The sequence below is a fragment of the Gopherus flavomarginatus genome, chromosome 1, assembly GCF_025201925.1.
Source record: "Gopherus flavomarginatus isolate rGopFla2 chromosome 1, rGopFla2.mat.asm, whole genome shotgun sequence".
Lineage (NCBI taxonomy): Eukaryota > Metazoa > Chordata > Testudines > Testudinidae > Gopherus > Gopherus flavomarginatus.
In genome coordinates, this window is record NC_066617.1 from 377,072,174 (window position 1) to 377,095,728 (window position 23,555).

Here is a 23,555-nt window from a genome sequence, read left to right on the forward strand (position 1 = left end):
GAATCTACCCCCTGCTTAGCCATGCAGGGCTCACACCTGGCAGTATGGACAATTTTGTCACTGGCAGGCTTTACGTCTCCTTCCTTCGAAAGGTGGTATTGCCTCCTCGTGCTTTCCCAAGACAAACCCTTGTACCAGAGGGGAGACCAGAGGAGAGGGGAGAGATAACAGGGCTGTGGTGAAGGAACAAAGAAGCCATCCTGGAGATGGAGCAATTGAAGGCCCTCAAGCAGTTGAAACTCTCTGGTAATGGTGCAGAGTCTGGGAAGAGACTCAGGCAGAGTTTTGAGATACATCTATGCAAGCAGCTGGGTTTGCTGACAGAGAAGACCAGCAGAAAATTGCAATCTTCTTAAAAAGTGCAGGAATTGAGGCAGTGGATGTCTTTATCAGCATGCAACTCAGGCTTTGTCTACACTAACAATTTTGTTGGTAAAACTTTTGGGGGTCATGGGTGTGAAAAAACACACCCCTGACCGATAAATGTTGCATCAGCGGGAGGCACTCATTGGACTTGGTTAATTATGCTGGCAGAAGCGGTCTATGGGACACATGTAGTATAAAACATATTCCTGATATGTCATATTTATACTCCTAAGCATATTTCTATGAAGCATTATTGGAGAGCCTGGCTCCCAGCCCATTCCCATTGCAGGGACCCTGCCTGCTAGAGACTCTCAGTCAAGAGGAAAGAAAGGAAGCTGAAAGCTAAAACAATAAGTCACACAATGGTCTCTGCCCTCGGGACTCTGCTGAGACTTAGGGGTCACAAGCTGTATGATGCACAGCCTTGCACACCTGCCACACAACCCTGCACTCAACCCTCAGTTGCTTTTATACAGCTTCCTGGAATCCAGCTCTGCTCCTGATTGTCCTGTTGGCCCCAGCACTGCATCCACTGCAGGCTACTTGTCAGACTGCAGCAGCTCCTGTCTCAGACTCGGGCAGAGAGAGACCAGCTGGGGGCTGGGGGCAGAGAGGTGGAGATGATCCAGTGAGAGGTTGGGGATGGGGAGAAGAGCAGTGAGCGACAAGGGTGGGCTTTGGAAGAAAAGGCAGAACAGAGGCAGGGCCTTGCTGGTAGAATTAAAAGGGGGCAGGGCCTTGGGGGAATAGGCAGGGCAGGGCATGGGCCCTCAGTGGTCCAGTTAAATGCAGTTGGAACGATTGGAACCCTATGTTAGTTGTACACAGACCGATTCCCCAGTCTGTCACGTTGACACAGCACAGTAAGGCCAGGAAAGGATTCAATGTCACTTTGACAGTCTAGTAAGTGATTCAGGGAAGTGGGCCCAGGCCTATCTCACCAGCCAGCTCTGAACGCAGTTTGGTCTGACAGTTAGAGCACCAGGATTACAATTCAGATGTCTTTATGAGAAAGGAGCCAGAGCAGCCTGTCCTGGATCTGTTTGGTCCTCACACCGTAGATGATGGGGTTTAGCATGGGTGGCACCAGGAGGCTCACGTTGCCAATGAGAACATGGAAATGCAGGGCCACATTGTGGCCAAAGCGGTATGTGAGGGAGGAGAAGAGAGCTGGGATGTAAAAGGCTAAGATGGAACAGAGGTGGGAGCTGCAGGTCCCAAAAGTCTTGAGCCGGGCGTCCTGTGTGGGGAAGCTGAAGATGGCCCTGAGGATCTGGGTATAGGACACAGCAATAAAAAACATATCCAGACCCCTCACGCAGAATAGCACAAAGAGGCCATAGTAATTACTGATGTGGGTGTCGGCACAAGCCAGCTTCACCACTGCTATGTGCGTGCAGTGTATGTCGGGGATGATGTTGCTTTTGCAATATAGCCACTGCCTCGCCAGGAAGGGATAGGGCATAATGAGCATGATGCCACGCAGCACCACGGCCAGGCCAATCTTAGCCACCACTGGGTTTGCCAGGGTGGTGGAATATCTCAGGGAGTGACAGATGGCCACATAGCGATCAAAAGCCATGGTCACGAGGATCCCAGATTCCATCACTGAGAAGCAATGAATGAAGAACATCTGGATGAGGCAGGCACTGAAATCGATCTCCCTGGAATTGAACCAGAAGATGCTCAGTGTTTTTGGCAGGATGGATGTGGACAGGACCAGGTCGGTGATGACCAGCATGCAGAGGAAATAGTACATGGGCACATGAAGGCTGGGCTCCCTCTTCACGATGAACAGGATGGTGAAGTTCCCCAAGATGGCTATGGCATACATGGTGCAGAAGGGGATGGAGATCCACACATGGGCTGCCTCCAGGCCAGGAATGCCCAGCAGGATGAAGGTGGAGGGGTTGGTGAAGTCAGTTGTGTTGGAATCTGACATGGAGTAGGAGAGAAGGTGTCCAACACTGAGGGAGAATGGAGTCTCCTGCACGTACTATACATTCCTCTGATTTCCTTAATGTTCTCAGGCTCTAGGGTGATGGTCGCAGTACGAATGCCTGGATGGAGAGACAATGTTAATATGAGACACTACACGCACTATGGGGGGGGGCTGTTATGAGGAGTGAAAAAGAAACAAACCTTTGATAAAACATGTACCGGAGGGAAATATCTCCACTAGAACTCACACTATGGGACAGACCTGGTCGCCACTGATGGCAGCTCGGCTCATTCTTAGCAGTGGTCAAAACAAAGAGAATGTTCAGATGCCTAAGGAATGGGATGGAGAATAATCTGCTCTGGACACACACTCAGTTGTGGACATTCAGTCTCTATAAAGGATATAGCCAATAGAAAGGGGATTTCTGAGACAGGCTCTGAGAATGGGGGAGGCTGCCAACAGACTGTGAAGTCTGGGCCTGTTTAGTTTTGGAAAAGAGACCAGTAAGAGGGTATATGATAGAGGAGAGGAAAATAAAAAATGGAACTGATGACATTCCAATGGACAAACACAGATCCATTCCCGACCAGTAATATCTATAGATGCTTAGTGTTTCAAAAGGGTTATGCAGCGAGAGGATGACTCACCAGCGTGGCACCTCCTGCTCGTCATCTCGGGAATTAGCTCTCCAGCATATGGAGCGCCTCCTCCTGGAATCTGGCCCTCGTGTCCCTTCCGGACCCAACTGCCTGTTTACCTTGGGGTCCTGCCCCCTGGCAATGCCCCCACATTCTGGGTCTCCCCTCCCAAGGGAACCCCCAACCCTCTATGCCCACTTGCCTCAGTGGCTACTGCCACTCATCATCTAGCCCCCGCTCACTGGGGCAGAGTGAAGTCTGTCATGGCCACTCATCATTGGCAAGAGGGCTGGACCAGATGCCTCTGCCTAGTCCCAAGCTGCATCTCTGTAGCCCCAATACCTTTGTAGGTGTTCACCAAAGCCTGCAGCCTGGAGGTTTACCAGGCTGGAGCTTCCCAGCTCCCTTTGCCCATTTCCCCTGTACTGCTCCGATTCAGGTTCCTCGATCCCAGGCAGCTATCCCTTCCCATGCCAGGGCTAGAGTGAGACTCTTCCAGCTCCTGGTCCCCAGCCCTCTTACCAGAGCCAGCTGAGCCCTAATTGAGCTGCCTCACCTGTGGTCAGCTACACAGGCACTTTCACTCCTTTTCCCAGCCACAGCCCTCTCCAGGGCTGCTTTTACTCTTGGCTCCCCAGGGCAGCCCTCTCCCAGGGCTGTTTTACCTCCTTCAGGGATGGAGCAGGGTGACCACCCTGCTACAGGCTAATTTCCCAAAGCAAAGGTAAAAGGTCAATAAAACTGATGGGGAGGAAACATTTGAAGAGAAAAAAAGAGAAGGAAAAATGTGATTTCTTGTAGAACATTTAATTAGATTGGCAAAAAGCCACTAGTCCAGAAAGTAGAGAACTTTGGACAAAAATCCAGTTTACTGACAAAGTGAAGGCAGCAACATGGGGGATGGGATGGGAAGGAATATTTAACAAATAGGGAAAAAGGAAAATAGAGAGAGCAAATAATACAAATTGGAATTTATGAAAATCATAAGGGATGCTAAAAACATCATAGAAAAATCCATGATTCCCAGTTCTAAGGATCACAAAAAGAAGGTTATTAAAGTATACTGAGAACAAAAGAAATCCTAGAAAAGGTTTAGCTCAATTCTTTGAGGGAGAAACAAAGTTTATTAATGTTGCAGGAAAGGTAGATACCTTCAATATATAATTGTGTTCTGCATTCGGAAAGAAGCAGAATGAGAAACATACATCACCTAAGATGATAGAATAGTTTCCAGTCCATTAGAAGACAAGGATGGTGACAAACAGCATCTACAACTGAATCGTAGAGTTCCAAACACCCGAGTTACGACTGGCTGATCAAGAGCACATCTCACTCGAGACCAGAGGTACACGGTGAGGCAGCCGGAGAGACAAAAGGAAAAGAAAAGTGTGTGTGGGGGGGAACAGGACAGATCTGGGTTAAATGTAAAATATTCAGTTAAAAAAGGGAAAGTTTAAAAAAAAAGATTTTACAAAATTAATAAAGAATGGAAAAGCTGGGCTGGGATTAGTTAAAAAAACATAGGAATATAATTAATGCCAGTCAACAACATGGTGTATGGAAAACATGTCTTGTCAGATAAACCCGATTTTATCCTGAAATGAGAACACACTTTTAATCAATCAAGGGAACCAAGCAGATGCAATACACTTTGATTTCTCTGAGGCGTTTGTTTCATTAGGTGGAAAAATTCAGATAAAAAATGCACACTATACAATATCAGTAGAGCACATGTAAAGTGGACTAAAAACTGGCTAACTGAAAGATCTTAGAAAACAGTTGTCAATGGGCCATTGTCAGTGGATGGAGGTGTTTTTATGAGGTTCTACAGGGATCCATTTTTGGCCCAACACTATTCAATATTTTCATCAATGATCTGGAAGCAAATAGAAAAACACTGCAGATAAACTTTACTGATGACCTAAAGATTGGCAGATTGGTTACAAAGAGGAGGCTGGGGCAGGCACATTGATTGACCTGGAACATTTGGTGAGCTGGGGCCATGGAAACAAAATATTTTAATACAGACAAATGCAAAGGGATCCTCTTGGAAGAGGGAATGCAGTCTTGATCCACAGACCACGGCACTGCATTATGGGACACAGGGACCGTGGAAAGGGTTTAGGGGTCATTGTAGACACCCAACTCATTGTGAGCTCCCAGCTTGATGCTGTTGCCAAAAGCACTGATGAGATCCTTGGATACATAAACAGGGGAGTGGTGACTTGGAGCAAGAGAAGGATTTTACCTCTGCACAGACTGTTTCCACTCCCAGGTTCCACATTTCAGAAATGATGTTGAAAAATTGGAGAGGGTGCAGAAAGAGCCACAAAAATTATTAGAGACTGGAGAAAATGCCGGTCAGAGAGAGTGACTTAAGGAGCTTCATTTATTCATCTTAAATATCAATAACATACTCTTTAATCTGCTGACGAAAGGCAAAGCAAGACCCAATCACTGGAATCTGAAGCCAAAAATATTACAGTTGGAAATAAGGGCTAAATGATTACCACTCTGGACGATTAACATTTGCAACACACTGCGAAGAGAAGTGGTGGGTTCTCCAACTCCCCATGCCAGCAGATCCAGACTGGATGCTTTTCTGGAAGATCTGATTAAGGACTCATCTACACTTAAAAAGCTACAATGGTCCTGCTCGAGTGCTTCAATGTTGACACTACTTATACGGACAGCAGTGGTTCTCCTGTCAAAGTTGTTAATCCATCTCCCCAAGAGGGGAAGCTAAGTCCACTGAAGAATTCTTCTGTTGACCTAATGCCTTCTACACCAGGGTTAGGTTGATATAGCTACATTTTGCAGGGGTGTTGATTTTTTCAGAAAAGGGAAATGGAAATCATGGGAGGTGATAGTACTCAACTATTAGGCACTGGTTAGGCCTCAGCTGGAGTATTGAGTCTAGTTTGGGACACCGATGTATAGGAAGGATGAAGAGAAACTGGAAAGGATCCAGAGGCAAGCGACAACGATGATCAAAGGGATAAAAGGCAAGCCAGATGAGCAAGGGCTGAAGCAACCATTTGTGTTTGGTTTGGAAAAGAGGAGATTGAGGGAGAGATAGGAGCAGTCTTTGGATACTTGAAAGGCTGCAATAAGAAAGACGGAGGAATGTTATTCTGTCTTGCTGCAGAGCACAGGACAACAGGCAGTGGGTTCAAACTCCAGCATAGAAGATTTAGATTATATCTGAGGAAAAAAAAGCTTCCTAACTTTAAGAACAGGAGGACAATGGAACAGACGCTTTGTGAGGTTGTGGAAGCTCTTTCGCTGGAGATATCCCAAAGGTGGTGGGACGCCAGTCTCTTTGGGATGATTTAGACACAACACATCCTACATCTTGGCAAGGGGTCAGACTAGCCCACCCTTTCATTCCTTTCTAACCCCATAGCTCTATGGTTCTATAATGTAAAATCCTAGAGTGGAACAGATCTTAGTCACATACAAGTTATGAAGTTTGATTCGGGGTAATTATGTAAAATTGAATGGCCTGTGTTATACAGGATGTCAGGCTGGATGATCAAATGGTCCCTTCTGACCTTAAATCATATGAATCTATGACAAAGAAAGTAGATCAGGCATTTGTATCTACTATGTTTCACAAAACACGAACAACTGAACATTTAATTACATTGAAAATCTGAACATTTAACACCGATAAAAGAAAATAGTTTACATTATACTTATTTGGCCTCTGGTACTCCGTTCCAATGACATTACTGGAGCAAACAGCTTAGCTGAATGGGACTCACAAGTGGATTGGCCATTGTAGGTAGTTCTGCTGGCACCTTTATTTAAGGCTGTCTGACCCCTTCAATTGAGAGATCTCATTTTCTTTTGTTTATAAGTTTGCCAAATTTTAACTGTTTGGACTTATATTTGCAATGCTGAGTGTCTGCTTCCGGCTTAATTGTGTTTGGAAACAATACAAAGCAGAACACAAGACATAACAGTTCAGCTGACTTCTCCAATGAAGTTAGGAGAGAATATGTCTTGTCCATGTTGACAAATTCCTATAATTATTCCAGTGAAGTGCCCTTCCACCTAAATGATTTGCAGCATATAAAAGTCAGGTAACGACTCCCTCCCCCCACCCTCAACCCAGTTAACAGCCAGAGCCCCGAGATGCAAGGGGAGAGGAATTGGCAGTGTCTGTGCATTAACACACAGCTGGCTCCCGAAGTCTTTACTCAGTTCTTACTCCAAGGGAAATTTTGTTTCAATGGGGCCTGAGCAAAATACAGGGTGTGGCCTCCAAATTTGGCCTTGTATTGTACATCTACTAATACTTTTCATCGTGAAGCATCCACTGTGCCAATCAAATACAGCGACCTCAGGGCGTGAGGCCATTGGCAGGGGCGGGTAGGTATCCACAGAAAGGAATGTCATTTGGACAGTGATACTGGAGCAAACTCACCCCTGTGGCGAGCAGATGTTTAGTGGCTGTGCAGAGCATAAAGGACAATAGACCTATTCTCTATCCCATCATACCCATGGTGCTCTTGGTTTGTCCAGCAGGTGAGCTCCTCAGCTAGAGAAGGGTACCTGTGAATTTTGAAGTGGAAGTGTCTTCCCTGGGAATCCCAGTCTGGTAGTCATGTCCCACACCTCTCTCACCCCAGCAGCTGCGTCAACAAAAATAAAAACAGGGGTGTGCACCGTTTATTATATAACTCTGTGCAATCCCAGTGGGGTTCGCTCAGCCTCTAGAGGAGAAGCGGCATCTGGATGCAAACAGGCCGGATACCAGAGACACTCTAGCCAATGTCTTTCTTTCCATGTCTGCGCTTCTGTGTTTTTTGTCCAGCTTTAGGAGTAAACAGTAATTAAGGGACCTTCCCAAAGGGAGATGAGAACTCTGGGGCTCTGTGCTGAGTCAGAGAGGAATTGACTGCTCTGTGTATTTGTGTATATTTAAAAATTATAGTTGATTAGGAAGAAAACTAGGGATTGTTGTCAGATGCTACCGGTGTGGTGCTCTGCTCTCTCTCTGTTGGTATCACTCGGCTGCGTGCGCGTGTTCCCTCTGTGTGCTGCCCCAGCTCTGTGCAGATAGCTGACACAGCAGACCCGAAGAGAACCCCCAATGACCACGGAGTCTTGTAAGATACGAAGGCACGTCGGCCAGGTTTATTGCGCTCTGACACAATTGCAGTTCCTCTGAGATTGTTACTCTACAGGGCATCCTACGAGAGAGTGCCTCTTGGCAATGGACTCGGCTCAGTTAGTGGCGGGACTTTCCACTGCCCCCTAGGCCGGACAAAGACATCGCCCCAGGGATACATTTTTATACACAGATACAAACAAGTTACACATCACTCCTGACGTATTGAGGTGCAGCCCCTCTACGCAGCAAGGTACAACCCCTCTAGGTAATAAAGTGCCGCCTCTCACCTTGTACATGTTGGTTCGATCAAAACAACTCTATCCATCCTATTACCCTTTTGCCCCTGTCATTGGGATGGGTCAGTCTGTTCCTTGTTATCTGTGTGGAATGTGAAAGTATGTGAATGTTTTGATCTCTAGTGTTCAGGACCTTTTAGGTACGTATCTTCTTGCAGCATCAGCCCTTTCCTTGCCAGCTTCTGTGAGCAGGGCCTGCCTCTGGCTCACAGCTTCACTTTGCTTTATGTTAGCAAAGTCTTGACCATTTCTTTAGTTCAGGCATCAGGCCTCATACTGGGCCTTTATCAGGGCCTTCACTTACTACATTCCCCCACTTTTTGTCTTTTTATGGGGAGGATGTTTACCCATCGTCCCGGAAAAGCATAATGCATGGACTAAAGATAACCCAGTGGGCTAAACACTGTTATGTGGTTACCTTATTTTACCATCGATACACTCATGCCCCATCTGTCTGTTTAGTCTGCACATTCCCTCGTACGACTGAGAGACAGATTTTATTATCCAATTATTTTTTAGTCCCTTATGGTGGGCCTGGGAATGTGAGGCCCAGTACCATGACTGAGGAAAGTAATATTATGATTGATCCTTAGAGGCACTTCCGAATAATTAATATATATGAATTATATGGATATGGCATATATTTGTAGTGTGTATGGGCCTATATGTATAGTTTGTATGTGTACATATGGCACCAACTTATATCCAAGTGTAACCATGTTTTTCCAGGCTGCTGGTGTACTCTGGCCCTTTTACTTTGATGACACAGATAGAAACACGCTTCCATTAGGGCAATTCCAGTGACCACCTCTCTCATCATTAGCAGTAGGCTGAGTATTTTGAAATACTGAGATAGGGGTTGTGATAGTGTGTCCCACAGTGCTATGTATATGAGAAGTAAAACAGAAATTTGGAGTAGTGACACTACCACTGAGGCCTTTATATGTAAATATATTGTAATTAGTTACTACACAGTACTGTCCATTCATACTATAGGTTATCCTTAAGGCTGGTTGTTACCATCTGGTCAGCTTTACTGGGCAGGCAACAGAAGTGGGTAGCTTCTCTGTTCCATTGGTTGAACTGCTCTGTGATACACCAGTAGTTGATGTAGATCCAGTTGTTTCTTATGGATGCTGTCTTCCAGATAACCTACTGAATGGACACTAACCAATTTATCAAATATTGCTGTGTTAGGATTTAATATTGGTACCCAGATACTGAACAAGATTGTTTTGACTAACATGTGCCTCAGTTAGGATGCAGTGTCACTGACCCAAATTATGACTGGTACTAACAGGCAATTTGTTTACCCAATTTGTAGTTACTATGTAGCTTAATTTCTTTACCAATTTGTTTTTTCCTTGCCTTCATGGTGTTTGCTGCCATTCGTTTGTTGATTTTTACCTGTGGGTGGGTTAAACAGTTTAGCAAGGTTATACACATTGTACATATTGTACAGCAATAATACAATACAGCAATAATACAGCAGTACAATGATAATACCGTAGTACAGCAAGAATACAGGTGAGAGACAGCCCCTCTACACAGCAAGGTACAACCCCTCTAGGTAGTAAGGTGCCGCCTCTCACCTTGTACATGTTGGTTCGATCAAAACAACTCTATCCATCATATTACCCTTTTGCCCCTGTCATTGGGATGGGTCAGTCTGTTCCTTGTTATCTGTGTGGAATGTGCCAGTATGTGAATGTTCTGATCTCTAGTGTTCAGGACCTTTTAGGTACGTATCTTCTTGCAGCATCAGCCCTTTCCTTGCCAGCTTCTGTGAGCAGGGCCTGCCTCTGGCTCACAGCTTCACTTTGCTTTACGTTAGCAAAGTCTTGACCGTTACTTTAGCTCAGGCCTCAGGCCTCATACTGGGCCTTTATCAGGGCCTTCACTTACTACAGGGATAGTGCCTAGGCCTCCATGGAGTCTGATACACTGTAAATGCCCAGGATGGCTGGGTAGATAGCAGACAGACAGATCTGGAGACAGATGACTGAGGAGAGACATGAGCACTTTCTACAGGCACACAGGGCTGTCGCTAAGGGATCAAAGATCAGTAATTCTCATCAAGAACTATCATCATACTGTGCCGCACCTTTCATTGATGGATCCTGAGAACTTCCAACTAGGTAAAGTCCCTATGAACAGATCACCATTATACAGATAGGTAAACTCAGGCAAAAGGAGACGTGACTTGGCGGAGGTCCCACAGAGAATGACAGACAGAACGCAGGAGTCCTGATTTACCTACTGTAACCACCATCTCCCCTTCAGTAACTGAGTTCATGACAAGTGGGGAATGGACGCATGGTCTAGGAGGGTCCGTTCGCTGGGTGGGTGTGACGAACTTCCCCGGGTGTAACCTGGAACTGGGATACCAGTGAGCCGTCTGATATACCTATCAGGGCTCCCTTTCACACTATGAGGCTATGGGAAGCCGCTATCTTCTCCAGGTCTTGCACTTACACAGCCATACACAGACAGGAACACATCCAGTTGCGGTTACATGAATGTTTTCACTAGCCACCCATGAACCAGCAATAGAGAGGCTCCAGCCAGTTTCCCCCAGCTCTCCAACCTAGGACCCCAGACATTTTTATGTTCTTATGAGGTATCCCCCTTTTACACCTGGGGAAACTGAAGCAGCAGGAATGGATGTGTCTTGCGCTGGGACCATATCTCATGCATCCCTAGCTGCCTATATATTGCTTTTTCTCTCTGAGACCTGGCTCATACGGTGCCATTGATCTCCCTCCCTATTAGCTACAAAAGCCACCCTGGCCTCTGCCCAGCGTCCAGCTTTCTCAGCTAACATGGGGGCTTATTCTTCAGCCTCTCTCAGCTGTTATTCCCCTAGCTTCAAAGCTGATCCCTTGTCCTTCCCCCCAGGCTTGGCTCAGGACAAGGGGCTCCCAGCCCATACTCAATGCAGGGACCCTGCCTGCTACAGGCCCCTAGCCAAGAGGGAAAAAAAGGAGCGGAAAGCTAAAGAAATAAGCCTCACAATGGTCTCTTCACTCAGGAATCTGTAGCTGAACTTTAGGGCCCACGAGCTGTTTGATGTGCAATCTCGTCTGCCTGTAGCAACCCTGCTCTCAACTCTCAGCTTCCCGGCTTCCCTCTCCACTTTTGATTGCCCTGAAGGCCCCAGAGCTGCATCCACGGCAGGCTACTTGTCAGGCTGCAAAGGGAGACCAACTGGGGGCTGGAGGCAGGGAGGTGGAGATAATCCAGTGAGTGGCTGGAGATAGGGAGAAGAGCAGTGAGCAACAAGGGTGGGCTTTGGAGGAAAGGTAGAACAGAGGCAGGGCCTTATTGGAAGAAGGAAAAGGAGGCAGGGCCTTGGGGGAATAGGCAGGGCAGGGCACGGGCCCTCAGGGGTCCAGTAAAAAGCAATTAGAAAGATGGGAACCCTATGTTAAGTGTTATACACAGAACGATTCCCCAGTCTGTCACGTTGACACAGCACATTAAGGTCAAGGAAGTCTTTAATGTCTCTTTGACTGGCCAGCAAGTGATTCAGGGAAGAGGGCCCAACAGCATGTGTCATGGTACAATTCCCCACTCTGAACCTTAGCGTCCAAAAGATGGGGTACCAGCATGAATTCCTCTAAGCTTAATCACCAGCTTAGATCCCGTAGTGCTGCCACCAACCAGGAATTCCAGTGCCTGGTACACTCTGGTCCCCCCAAAACCTGGCCCGGAGACCCCCAAGACCCAGACCCTCTGGATCTTAACACAAGGAAAGTAAACCCTTTCCCTCACCGTTGCCTCTCCCAGGCTTCCCCTCCCTGGGTTACCCTGGAAAATCACTGTGATTCAAACTCCTTGAATCTTGAAACAGAGAGGAAAATTCACCTTCTCCTCTCCTTCTCTTTCCCCCTCCCAGACTCTTCCTGAGACAAAAAGTAATCCTCTCTCTCCCTTCCCTCCTTTCTCCCCACCAATTCCCTGGTGAATCCAGACCCAGTCCCCTGGGGTCTCACCAGAATAAAAAAAAACAATTAAGTTCTTAAACAAGAAACTTTTAATTAAAGAGAGAAAAATAGTAAAAATGATCTTGTAAATTTAAGATGGAATAGGTACAGGGTCTTTCAGCTATAGACACTGGGAATAACCTCCCAGCCTAAGTATACAAGTACAAATTAAAATCTTTTCAGCAAAATACCAATTTGATCTCCTTCCAACCAAACACACATTTGCAAATAAAGAAAACAACCATAAGCCTAACTCGCCTTATCTACCTAGTACTCACTATTCTGAACTTATAAGAGCCTGTATTGGAGAGATTGGAGAGAAACCTGGTTGCATGTCTGGTCACTCTGAGGCCCCAGAGTGAACAACCCCCAAATTCTAACAGCACACACAGAAACTTCCCTCTCTCAAGATTTGAAAGTATCCTGTCTCCTGAATGGTCCTCTGGTCAGGTGACAGCCAGGCTCACTGGACTTGTTAACCCTTTATAGTCAAAGAGATATAAAGTACTTCTGTGCTATTAACTTTTCTTATCTGTTTATGACAGCATGTCTCCAGCCAGCTCTTCATAGACCTCAATCTGAGAGCCAGAGCACCAGGAGAAAACTTTAGGTCCTTTTATGAGTAAAGAGCTGGAGCAGACTGTCCCGGATCTGTTTGGTCCTCACACCGTAGATGATGGGGTTTAGTGTGGGGGGCACCAGGAGGTTCACATTGCCAATGAGAACACGGAAATGCAGGGCCACTTTCTTGCCAAACCGGTACGTAAGGGAGGAGAAGAGAGCTAGGATGAAAAAGGCTAAGATGGAACAGAGGTGGGAGCTGCAGGTCCCAAAAGCCTTGAGCCGGGCATCCTTTGTGGAGAGGTTGAAGATGACCCTGAGGATCTGGATATAGGACACAGCAATAAAAATCACATCCAGACCAATCACAGACAATAGCACAAAGAGGCCATAATAACTACTGACATGGATGTCGACGCAGGCCAGCTTCACCACGGCTATGTGCATGCAGTGTGTGTCGGGGATGATGTTGGTTTTGCAATATGGCCATTGCTTTGTCAGGAGGGGATAGGGTAGTATAAGCATGCTGCCATGCAGTGCCACGGCCAGTCCAATCTTCACCACCATGGGGTTTGCCAGGGTGGTGGAATGTCTGAAAGGATCACAGATGGCCACATAGCGATCAAAAGCCATGGCCATGAGGATCCCAGACTCTATTACCGAGAAGCAGTGAATGAAGTACATCTGGGCGAGGCAGGCACTGATCTCGATCTCCCTGGAATTGAACCAGAAGATGCTCAGCATTTTGGGCAGGATGGACGTGGATAAGACCAAGTCGGTGATGGCCAGCATGCAGAGGAAATAGTACATGGGGGCATGGAGACTCTGCTCCATTTTCACGACGAACAGGATGGTGAAGTTCCCCAAGATGGCTATGGCGTACATGGTGCAGAAGGGGATGGAGATCCAGATATGGGCTGTCTCCAGGCCAGGAATGCCCTGCAGGATGAAGGTGGAGGGGTTGGTGAAGTCAGTTGTGTTGAAATCTGTCATGGAGTAGGGGAGAACGTGTCCAACTCTGAGGCAGAATGGTGTCTCTTGCATGTACCGTACTTTCCCCTGACTTCCTGTATGTGCCAAGGTTCTAGGGTGATGGTCACCGTACAAATGCCTAGATAGAGAGACAAGGTTAATATTAGACACTACATGGACTCCTGGAAGCTGTTCTCAAGGCTGAGGCAGATTTTTCACTCTCCACAATTTAAAAAATGACATTTTCACTATTCAGAGAAATAAATCATGAACAACTGACCATACTAATGCCAATTCCATATTTTATGGTGTTCTGTGCATCAGGAATTCCTACATAACTTGGCATGGGAAACCTTAAGAGGCACCGGTGGGAAACATGAGTGTGGATACTGGCTATTCATCAGTGTTCCTTAATGCAATAAAAGCCATGCTAGGAGTCCATGCTGTAGGGAGTTCCTCATTCACCCAGTTGCTCAAAATGTAAGAGTGGAAAAGAAACAAAGCTTTGACAAAACATGTACCAGAGGGAAAAAAAACTAGAATCAAATCCAACTAGAAACAAATTCAGGGAAAAGACCTGCTCGTCATTGAGAGGAGCTCCATGGAAACAGTTGCTCATTCACAGCCATGGCCAAAACAAAGATAATGTTTGGATGTCTAAGGGATGGAGAATAACCTGCTCTGGACACGCGCTGAGCTGTGGACACTCAGTCTCTATAAAGGATATAGCAGATAGAATGCCATTTGAGGAAGGACTGCTAGGAACAGATGGCGTTCACCTTTCGAAGCGGGGAAAGGCCTTATTTGCGCACAGACTGGCTAACCTAGTAAGGAGGGCTTTAAACTAGGTTCGACGGGGACAGGTGAGCAAAGCCCACAGGTAAGTGGGGAACAAGACCTGGGAGATGGGTTGGAAACAGGAGGGAGCACGGGCTATAATGGCAGAGAGGAAGGAGGGTCAGGGCAAAGCTGGGAGGCAAGATCAAACCAGTATCTTAGATGCCTTTATACAAATGCAAGAAGTATGGGTAATAAGCAGGAAGAACTGGAAGTGCTAATAAATAAATACAACTATGACATTATTGGCATTACTGAAACTTGGTGGGATAATACACACGACTGGAATGTTGGTGTGGATGGGTATAGTTTGCTCAGGAAGGATAGACAGGGGAAAAAGGGAGGAGGTGTTGCCTTATATATTAAAAATGTACACATTTGGACTGAGGTGGAGATGGACATAGGAGACGGAAGGGTGGAGAGTCTCTGGGTTAGGCTAAAAGGGGTAAAAAACACAGGTGATGTCGTGCTGGGAGTCTACTACAGGCCACCTAATCAGGCGGAAGAGGTGGATGAGGCTTTTTTCAAACAACTAACAAAATCATCCAAAGCCCAAGATTTGGTGGTGATGGGGGACTTCAACTATCCAGATATATGTTGGGAAAATAACACCGTGGGGCACAGACTATCCAATAAGTTCCTGGACTGCATTGCAGACAACTTTTTATTTCAGAAAGTTGAAAAAGCTACTAGGGGGGAAGCTGTTCTAGACTTGATTTTAACCAATAGGGAGGAACTTGTTGAGAATTTAAAAGTAGAAGGAAGCTTGGGTGAAAGTGATCATGAAATCATAGAATTTGCAATTCTAAGGAAAGGTAGAAGGGAGTACAGCAGAATAGAGACAATGGATTTCAGGAAGGCGGATTTTGGTAAGCTCAGAGAGCTGATAGGCAAGGTCCCATGGGAATTAAGACTGAGGGGAAAAACAACTGAGGAAAGTTGGCAGTTTTTCAAAGGGACGCTATTAAGGGCCCAAAAGCAAGTTATTCCGATGGTTAGGAAAGATAGAAAATGTGGCAAAAGACCACCTTGGCTTACCCTTGAGATCTTGCGTGACCTACAAAATAAAAAGGCGTCATATAAAAAATGGAAACTAGGTCAGATCACGAAGGATGAATATAGGCAAATAACACAGGAATGCAGAGGCAAGATTAGAAAAGCAAAGGCACAAAATGAACTCAAACTAGCTATGGGAATAAAGGGAAACAAGAAGACTTTTTATCAATACATTAGAAGCAAGAGGAAGACTAAGGACAGGGTAGGCCCACTGCTCAATGAGGAGGGGGTAACAGTAACGGGAGACTTGGAAATGGCAGAGATGCTTAATAACTTCTTTGTTTCGGTCTTCACTGAGAAGTCTGAAGGAATGTCTAGTATAGTGAATGCTTACGGGAAGAGGGTAGGTTTAGAAGAGAAAATAAGGAAAGAGCAAGTAAAAAATCACTTAGAAAAGTTAGATGCCTGCAAGTCACCAGGGCCTGATGGAATGCATCCTAGAATACTCAAGGAGTTAATGGAAGAGGTATCTGAGCCTCTAGCTATTATCTTTGGGAAATCATGGGAGACGGGGGAGATTCCAGAAGACTGGAAGGGGGCAAATATAGTGCCCATCTATAAAAAGGGAAATAAAAACAACCCGGGAAACTACAGACCAGTTAGTTTAACTTCTGTGCCAGGGAAGATAATGGAGCAGGTAATCAAAGAAATCATCTGCAAACACTTGGAAGGTGGTAAGGTGATAGGGAATAGCCAGCATGGATTTGTAAAGAACAAATCATGTCAAACTGATCTGATAGCGTTCTTTGATAGGATAACGAGCCTTGTGGATAAGGGAGAAGCGGTGGATGTGATATACCTAGACTTTAGTAAGGCATTTGATACAGTTTCGCATGATATTCTTATAGATAAGCTAGGAAAGTACAATTTAGATGGGGCTACTATAAGGTGGGTGCATAACTGGCTGGATAACCATACTCAGAGAGTAGTTGTTAATGGCTCCCAATCCTGCTGGAAAGGTATAACAAGTGGGGTTCCGCAGGGGTCTGTTTTGGGACCGGTCCTGTTCAATATCTTCATCAACGATTTAGATGTTGGCATAGAAAATACGCTTATTAAGTTTGCGGACGATACCAAACTGGGAGGGATTGCAACTGCTCTGGAGGACAGGGTCAAAATTCAAAACGATCTGGAAAAATTGGAGAAATGGTCTGAGGTAAACAGGATGAAGTTCAATAAAGATAAATGCAAAGTGCTCCACTTAGGAAGGAACAATCAGTTTCACACATACAGAATGGGAAGAGACTGTCTAGGAAGGAGTATGGCAGAAAGAGATCTAGGGGTCATAGTGGACCACAAGCTTAATATGAGTGAACAGTGTGATACTGTTGCAAAAAAAGCAAACGTGATTCTGGGATGCATTAAGAGGTGTGTTGTAAACAAGACACGAGAAGTCATTCTTCCGCTTTACTCTGCGCTGGTTAGGCCTCAACTGGAGTATTGTGTCCAGTTCTGGGCACCGCATTTCAAGAAAGATGTGGAGAAATTGGAGAGGGTCCAGAGAAGAGCAACAAGAATGATTAAAGGTCTTGAGAACATGACCTATGAAGGAAGGCTGAAGGAATTGGGTTTGTTTAGTTTGGAAAAGAGAAGACTGAGAGGGGACATGATAGCAGTTTTCAGGTATCTAAAAGGGTGTCATCAGGAGGAGGGAGAAAACTTGTTCACCTTAGCCTCCAATGATAGAACAAGAAGCAATGGGCTTAAACTGCAGCAAGGGAGATTTAGGCTGGACATTAGGAAAAAGTTCCTAACTGTCAGGGTAGTCAAACACTGGAATAGATTGCCTAGGGAAGTTGTGGAATCTCCATCGCTGGAGATATTTAAGAGTAGGTTAGATAAATGTCTATCGGGGATGGTCTAGACAGTATTTGGTCCTGCCATGAGGGCAGGGGACTGGACTCGATGACCTCTCGAGGTCCCTTCCAGTCCTAGAGTCTATGAGTCTATAATACAAACAGTAGTATTTTATATTGAACAAAAATGCATTGCAAATTAATCCTTGCTAAGTTTTACAATTGATAACTAAGACAATTTACATTGAGACCCAGGCCTTCAATGTTTCTCTAATTTATTTAACATAGACACAATAGAGAATCCTGTCTCTTACTACCTAAATCTTAAAACAAAGAGTTAGAGAGGGCCCAATTTGTAATGCATATGGGAAAACAGACTCTAATAGTCCCAGGGGCTCATTTCGTTCTGGTATTTAAAAAAGGTGACTAGCAGGATGAAATCAAATTATACTTTAATTCTTATGGGACATTATAAAATCCTGCTCCTACATATCCCCCTTTTGACACTAAGATTATTAATCGCCAGTGTCACTTCTTATTTAGTCCATGTAATAGAAAATACTGGGAGATGATTTGGGCCTGTGGCTTTAGCTTTGCACACATTTCTTTTATCCACCAGCACATTGTAAACATTTCAATTACACACATACAGTTTAAAACCAAAAACACAATTAGGGGTAGTAACATTAGTATGCCAGTAGTTGTGGTAAGCTATGATGTTTTTCTGTAGCGGCAATTCTTAACATGTCCCCATTTGTGTGTATAATATGAATGGTCCAGTAGGTTGCTAACACTTTTTAAACACTTTTCCCCAAGAATTAACACATACACATAGCCCATTATACAGTACTTTGGATTATCTGAAAGACAAAAATAACATTTTTCTATCCCTTTTGGGGTGCCGTTGATTATTACTTAAAAGATTCCTTTCTTTTACAAATACCCTTGCTGATTGCAGGCAAAACAGAGGAATTACCCCATATTTTCCTGTGTGTTTTTTTTTTCTATAGTCAGGCCAGGTTTTAATGACTTTTACATTTTAAGGGTTATGCAGAAATTATTGCACTGTTTAGTTATTAAATTCATGAGGTGGTGTACCTCAAGTTTTTCCTCTTATATAGCAGACTCAGGGTTTGGCTACACTGGAGAGTTGCAGCGCTGGTGAGGGGGTTACAGCGCTGCAACTCAGGATGTGGCCACACTTGCAAAGCACAGCCAGCGCTGCAACTCCCTGGTTGCAGCGCTGGCTGTACACCCGGTCGAGCCTCGGGTGTAGCGATTCCAGCGCTGGTGATCCAGCGCTGGTCAGCAAGTGTGGACCCCACCAGCGCTTTTATTGACCTCCGGGGTATAAGGAGGTATCCCAGAATTCCTGTCCACAACAAACCAGAAGAATGGCTGAACTCCGATCTCCCCGTAGCCACTTGCTAAAAAACAAACAGCTGCAAGCCAGCGAAGGCAGGAGAATTGCTTTGGAATGTTCAAAGCTGTTTGCTTGAGGAGAGAGGGGGGAGGGGTAATGTTGAGCAACTGTTTATGTGGTCTGACGACTATTTAGAAGAAGTGCATAATTAGCATTTAGTGAATAAGAGACAGGTGGGGGAAAGGTCAAAACTTTTAAAATGATTGAAGGTAGGCACTGTGTATCTTCCAGTCCTTACAACTTGCAAGGCAGGGAGCTGAGAACAGTGTCTGCTCCAAAAATCCACTCTCTGTCTCCCCCACGCTCCCTGTCACATTCCACCCCACCCCCCTCTTTTGAAAAGCACGTTGCAGCCACTTGAACGCTGGGATAGCTGCCCACAATGCACCACTCCCAACAGCGCTGCAAATGCTGCAAATGTGGCCACACTGCAGCGCTGGTAGCTGTCAGTGTGGCCACACTGCAGCGCTGGCCCTACACAGCTGTACGAACACAGCTGTAACTACCAGCACTGCAGAACTGTACGTGTAGCCATGGCCCAGGTTTGTAATGTTTTTCCTGCTGTGTTAAGCTTTAAGTTTATTCACAGGTAATAGCTGAGAAGCATCATTACCATATTACTTTAAAGGATTTTTCCAAAAATCATACACTCTAACTTGTTACAGGGGTACTTACTAACATTAAATTTATTTCAATGTTTAATATTAACAATAGTATTAGCATCAAATCTATTAAAGGTAGCTTGTTATACCATGCCTTTTATGTAGGCAATTTGTTTGCTGACCAGGTATGTTATTTATTTGCAGCTTCTTTTGTGCTGGCAGTTCTCACCTTTCTTTATCAGTTAGGTAATTTGCATCAACACAGGCTTGGCTTTTGGATTCAGAGCCATCAGCAGAACTCAGAGACTTTGTCTTAACACACAGGGATCTGAAAAAGAAAAAAACAGCCTATTGCGGCTCTTTTTGGAGCCCTAATAGGATTTTAATTCAGCAGCATGTTTCATTTGCATTTTTTACCCCTTTTTACAATATACACCGCACATGTCTGAGGGAAAATGCACATTCCTTCTATACTATAACTTTTTAAAAACATTAGCCATATCAATTTTTACATAAGGTGTAACTGTTTCTTTTGTTCTTACAGTTTTCATGTATCCTTATCAAAGTGACAGTCTGATTCCACAGAGCCATTTTAAGGCTCTGTGTTTTTAACATTGCTTCTTTTTGTTTTGTGCACCTCACCTCTGCTGTTGCTTCAGAGGGTCACTGTTAATTTCTTTTTCTTTCTGCTCTTATCTGCTATTGTTACAGAAAAACCAAACCAAACAAACAAACAGACTCCAGAATCTCTACCTATTCTCCTGATTTTGACTGCCCTATTGCAGCCATGACTTGGTCTTTATTTAAAAACATTTTAATTTTTGTAAAGAATGAAGTTACCCCTTAAGGGTTAAATGCTAAATCCCAAAGCCAAACAACACTAATTGCCTGTGTCTTGCAAAAAGGTCTGTCAGTTTTGCAACTTTGAATTAGAGTCAAATGAATTTGTAGTGGCATTAAAAACAAAAACAAAATCAATTTATCTTACCCCTGCAAAACAGGAGTTTTACAAACCAGATGTGTTGGTTTAGATTCTTAGAACTTTACATATTTTCACAGACAAATAGATACATACACATTTTCTTTTCCTTAACATTTTTTTACACTGCTTTGTTTTTGCATAGCTGTATATATATATAGATTATTTACAGGCACTCTTCTGGAAAAGGGCCCATTTTCCCTTCAGAATGGCTGCAAAGAAACCAAGAATTCTCTCTCTTTAACATGGTCCTTTTTAACATTTTCCACAAAGTTTAACTGCTTAATTCTCTCCAGCCTTTGTAGAGTTAACTTTTCACTCTCTTCCCTTAAATCACTTGTTTATGTCCCAAAATGACACCCTTATCACCTCCGATTTCACCATTTTAAGTATTGTTCCAGGGGTTCATGCTTGCACTTACTGCTTTTTTTACTCCTGACACTATTTCCTTAGGGCTTTCAACCTGTTTCTTTATCTGTTGCTTGCCTGCTTGTCTGGGCCCGATCCTGCTTTTTTTTTTTTTTCCAATGAACCGTTTGTGAGTGATATTGTGGTCATTTCACAATTTTGAAAGAAATGTTCAAGGAAAGGGACCAGGAAGGGTGAGGGCTAGTTGAGGAGCCCACCCTCTTTGCTGAATTGGTAGTGGAACACTAAAGAATCAGTTTTTGAGGCAGACAACAAAGGGGAACAGAACAAAGGGCTTTTTGGTCGTTTTTACAATGAGATGGGAGTATGAAGGGGGTTGGATCGATCCGGGGTTCGGAGAACGGGGTAAAGGGGAGCGCTTGGTCTGGTGGTGGGAGAGGAGGCTTTTAATAAAGCTTTTAACTTATTATTTGAATAATTGAGAGAGGCCAGTTTTGATTTTGTCCACCTACGATTTGTCTCTTCCCACCACTGCATGAAACAATTAACCTCTCCTTTAGCCAATTTAGTTTTAGGTTGGCCGAGTTTGTCCTTTAAGACGTCCACTCAGTATTTGTTCCAAGATTTTAACAGTGGCCACTGAGTTTTGGGATCCCCCTGAGTTAGCCTAGACCATTTTCCTAGAAATTTACAGGAGTCTGGACCCTTTTTACAGGAGTCTGGACCCATCCTAAATACATAAAATGAGCCGGCGTTCATTTAGGGAACTGTCCCGACTTAGACGTCTGGTTACCCATACAGGAGGACTTCACACACCAATCACACAAGAAGGAAATTTGGGTTCGTCAGAGTGATGCCCAGTGCAACACACAAAAGGAGCCCACAGGCTACTGCCTCAGTCACCCTTGCTTTCACACCAGGGGTTTTACCCAAAGTGCGGTGCGGCTGCGATTGTGCAGATTCCACTCACTCAGACCGCGGGGACAGGAACCCCTTGGTCGGCCGATCCCCAGACAGAGACGGCACCCAGACTCAAACACTCCACAAGAGGACAGATAGACACAGAGACAGGACAGTCCTCAGTCCGGACAAAACACAGAAATAATTACCTGACCAGATTCCTGATGTCAGATCCCAGGATCCCTACCAGAACAGAGTGGGAACCAACAGATTCGATGGCGTAGACCTCACTGTGGCTGTGCACCTTTCCGCTCTAGTGGGGGACCGCTTGGGCCAAATGCCCAGGTGCCGGCTGCCACGGTCATCCTACAAAAACAGTCAGGAATCACACAACCCCAATGAAGACGGTTGCCATCTCGGTGGAACCTCCAAATTGTCAAAGTTAGAATCAGGACTCACACTTTGTCAGACCACTCTGTTTTATTAGTGCAGCTCTCTGTCAATAACATTCAGAATATGTGAGTGGCCATGCAAGGCCCAAACAGTCTTATTTATACAGATAAAAGAGCGGGAATTAGACAAAGGGACAAAGAAATCAAAACAGTAAAAATCACTTGGGGCATAGCATGCATATCCTATTTCCTTACTAACTGTTATTGATCTAAGGCTAATGCTTCACCAATTGCCCTTAAACGGTGCAATTGTTCTATGTTAATGTCTGTATTCCTGACACCTGGTTGCAACATTCCAACAACTTTGCTTAAAGGTACAGACAACATTTCTTTAATCCTTTCTATTCTTACTATATAATTCATTCTACTTTCACACTACCTCTCTCCAGTCTGAACATAAGAACAGCCCTACTGGGTCAGACCAAAGATCCATCTAGCCCAGTATCCTGTTTCCGACAGTGACCAGTGCCAGTTGCTCCTGAGGGAATGGATAGAACAGGGAATCAGCAAGTGATCCAACCCCTGTCACCCATTTCTGGCGACTGGCAAACAGAGATTAGAAACAGCATACCTGCCCATCCTGGGTAATAGCCATTGATGGATCTATCTTCTATGAATTTATTTAGTTCTTTTTTTAAACGCTGTTATAGTCTTGGTCTTTACAACATCCTCTGGCAAGGAGTTCTAAAGGTTGACTGTGCATTGTGTGAAGAAATACTTGCTTTGTTTTAAACCTGCTGCCTGTTAATTTGATTTGGTGACCCCTAGTTCTTTTGTTATGAGAAATAGTAAACAACACGTCCTTGTCTCCTTTCTCTACACCAGTCATGATTTCCTAGACCTCAGTCATATCTCCCCTTAGTCATCTCTTTTCCAAGCTGAAACGTCTCCGTCATATTAACTTCTCCACATACAGAAGCCTTCCACACCCCTAATCATTTTTGTTGCCCCTTTCTGAAACTTTTCCAATTCCAATATATCTTTTTTGAGATGGGGCGACCACATCTGCATGCAGTATTCAAGATGTGGGTGTACCATACATTTATATAGAGGTAACATTATATTTTCTGTTCTTTTATCTATCCCTTTCTTATTTATTTCCAGCATTCTGTTCACTTTTCTGACTGCCGCTGAACTCGCACAGATTTGAGAGATCCTCTTGTAGCTCCTTGCAGTCTGTCTGGGTCTTCCCTAGATTTAGTAATTTTGTATCACGTCCACATTTTGCCACCTCACTGTTTGCCCCTTTTTCCAGACC

General features: G+C 44.7%; 2 protein-coding genes across 2 annotated transcripts; both read right to left on the reverse strand.

Annotated features, from left to right (window-relative positions):
- Nucleotides 1–980: 980 nt before the first annotated feature.
- On the reverse strand, nucleotides 981–2,467 carry LOC127049491 (olfactory receptor 52R1-like). The gene has a single exon (XM_050950355.1). The coding sequence runs from the start codon at nucleotides 2,306–2,308 to the stop codon at nucleotides 1,361–1,363; it is 948 nt and encodes a 315-aa protein (XP_050806312.1). The 5' UTR covers nucleotides 2,309–2,467; the 3' UTR covers nucleotides 981–1,360.
- Nucleotides 2,468–12,956: 10,489 nt separating this feature from the next.
- Nucleotides 12,957–13,904, reverse strand: LOC127052238 (olfactory receptor 52R1-like). Its single transcript, XM_050955752.1, has one exon. The coding sequence runs from the start codon at nucleotides 13,902–13,904 to the stop codon at nucleotides 12,957–12,959; it is 948 nt and encodes a 315-aa protein (XP_050811709.1).
- Nucleotides 13,905–23,555: the final 9,651 nt, after the last annotated feature.

What these genes read in the sequence shown, in the direction of transcription:
- LOC127052238 (XM_050955752.1), bottom strand. Translation starts at nt 13,904, where the DNA reads ATGACAGATTTCAACACAACTGACTTCACCAACCCCTCCACCTTCATC.
- LOC127049491 (XM_050950355.1), bottom strand. Translation starts at nt 2,308, where the DNA reads ATGTCAGATTCCAACACAACTGACTTCACCAACCCCTCCACCTTCATC.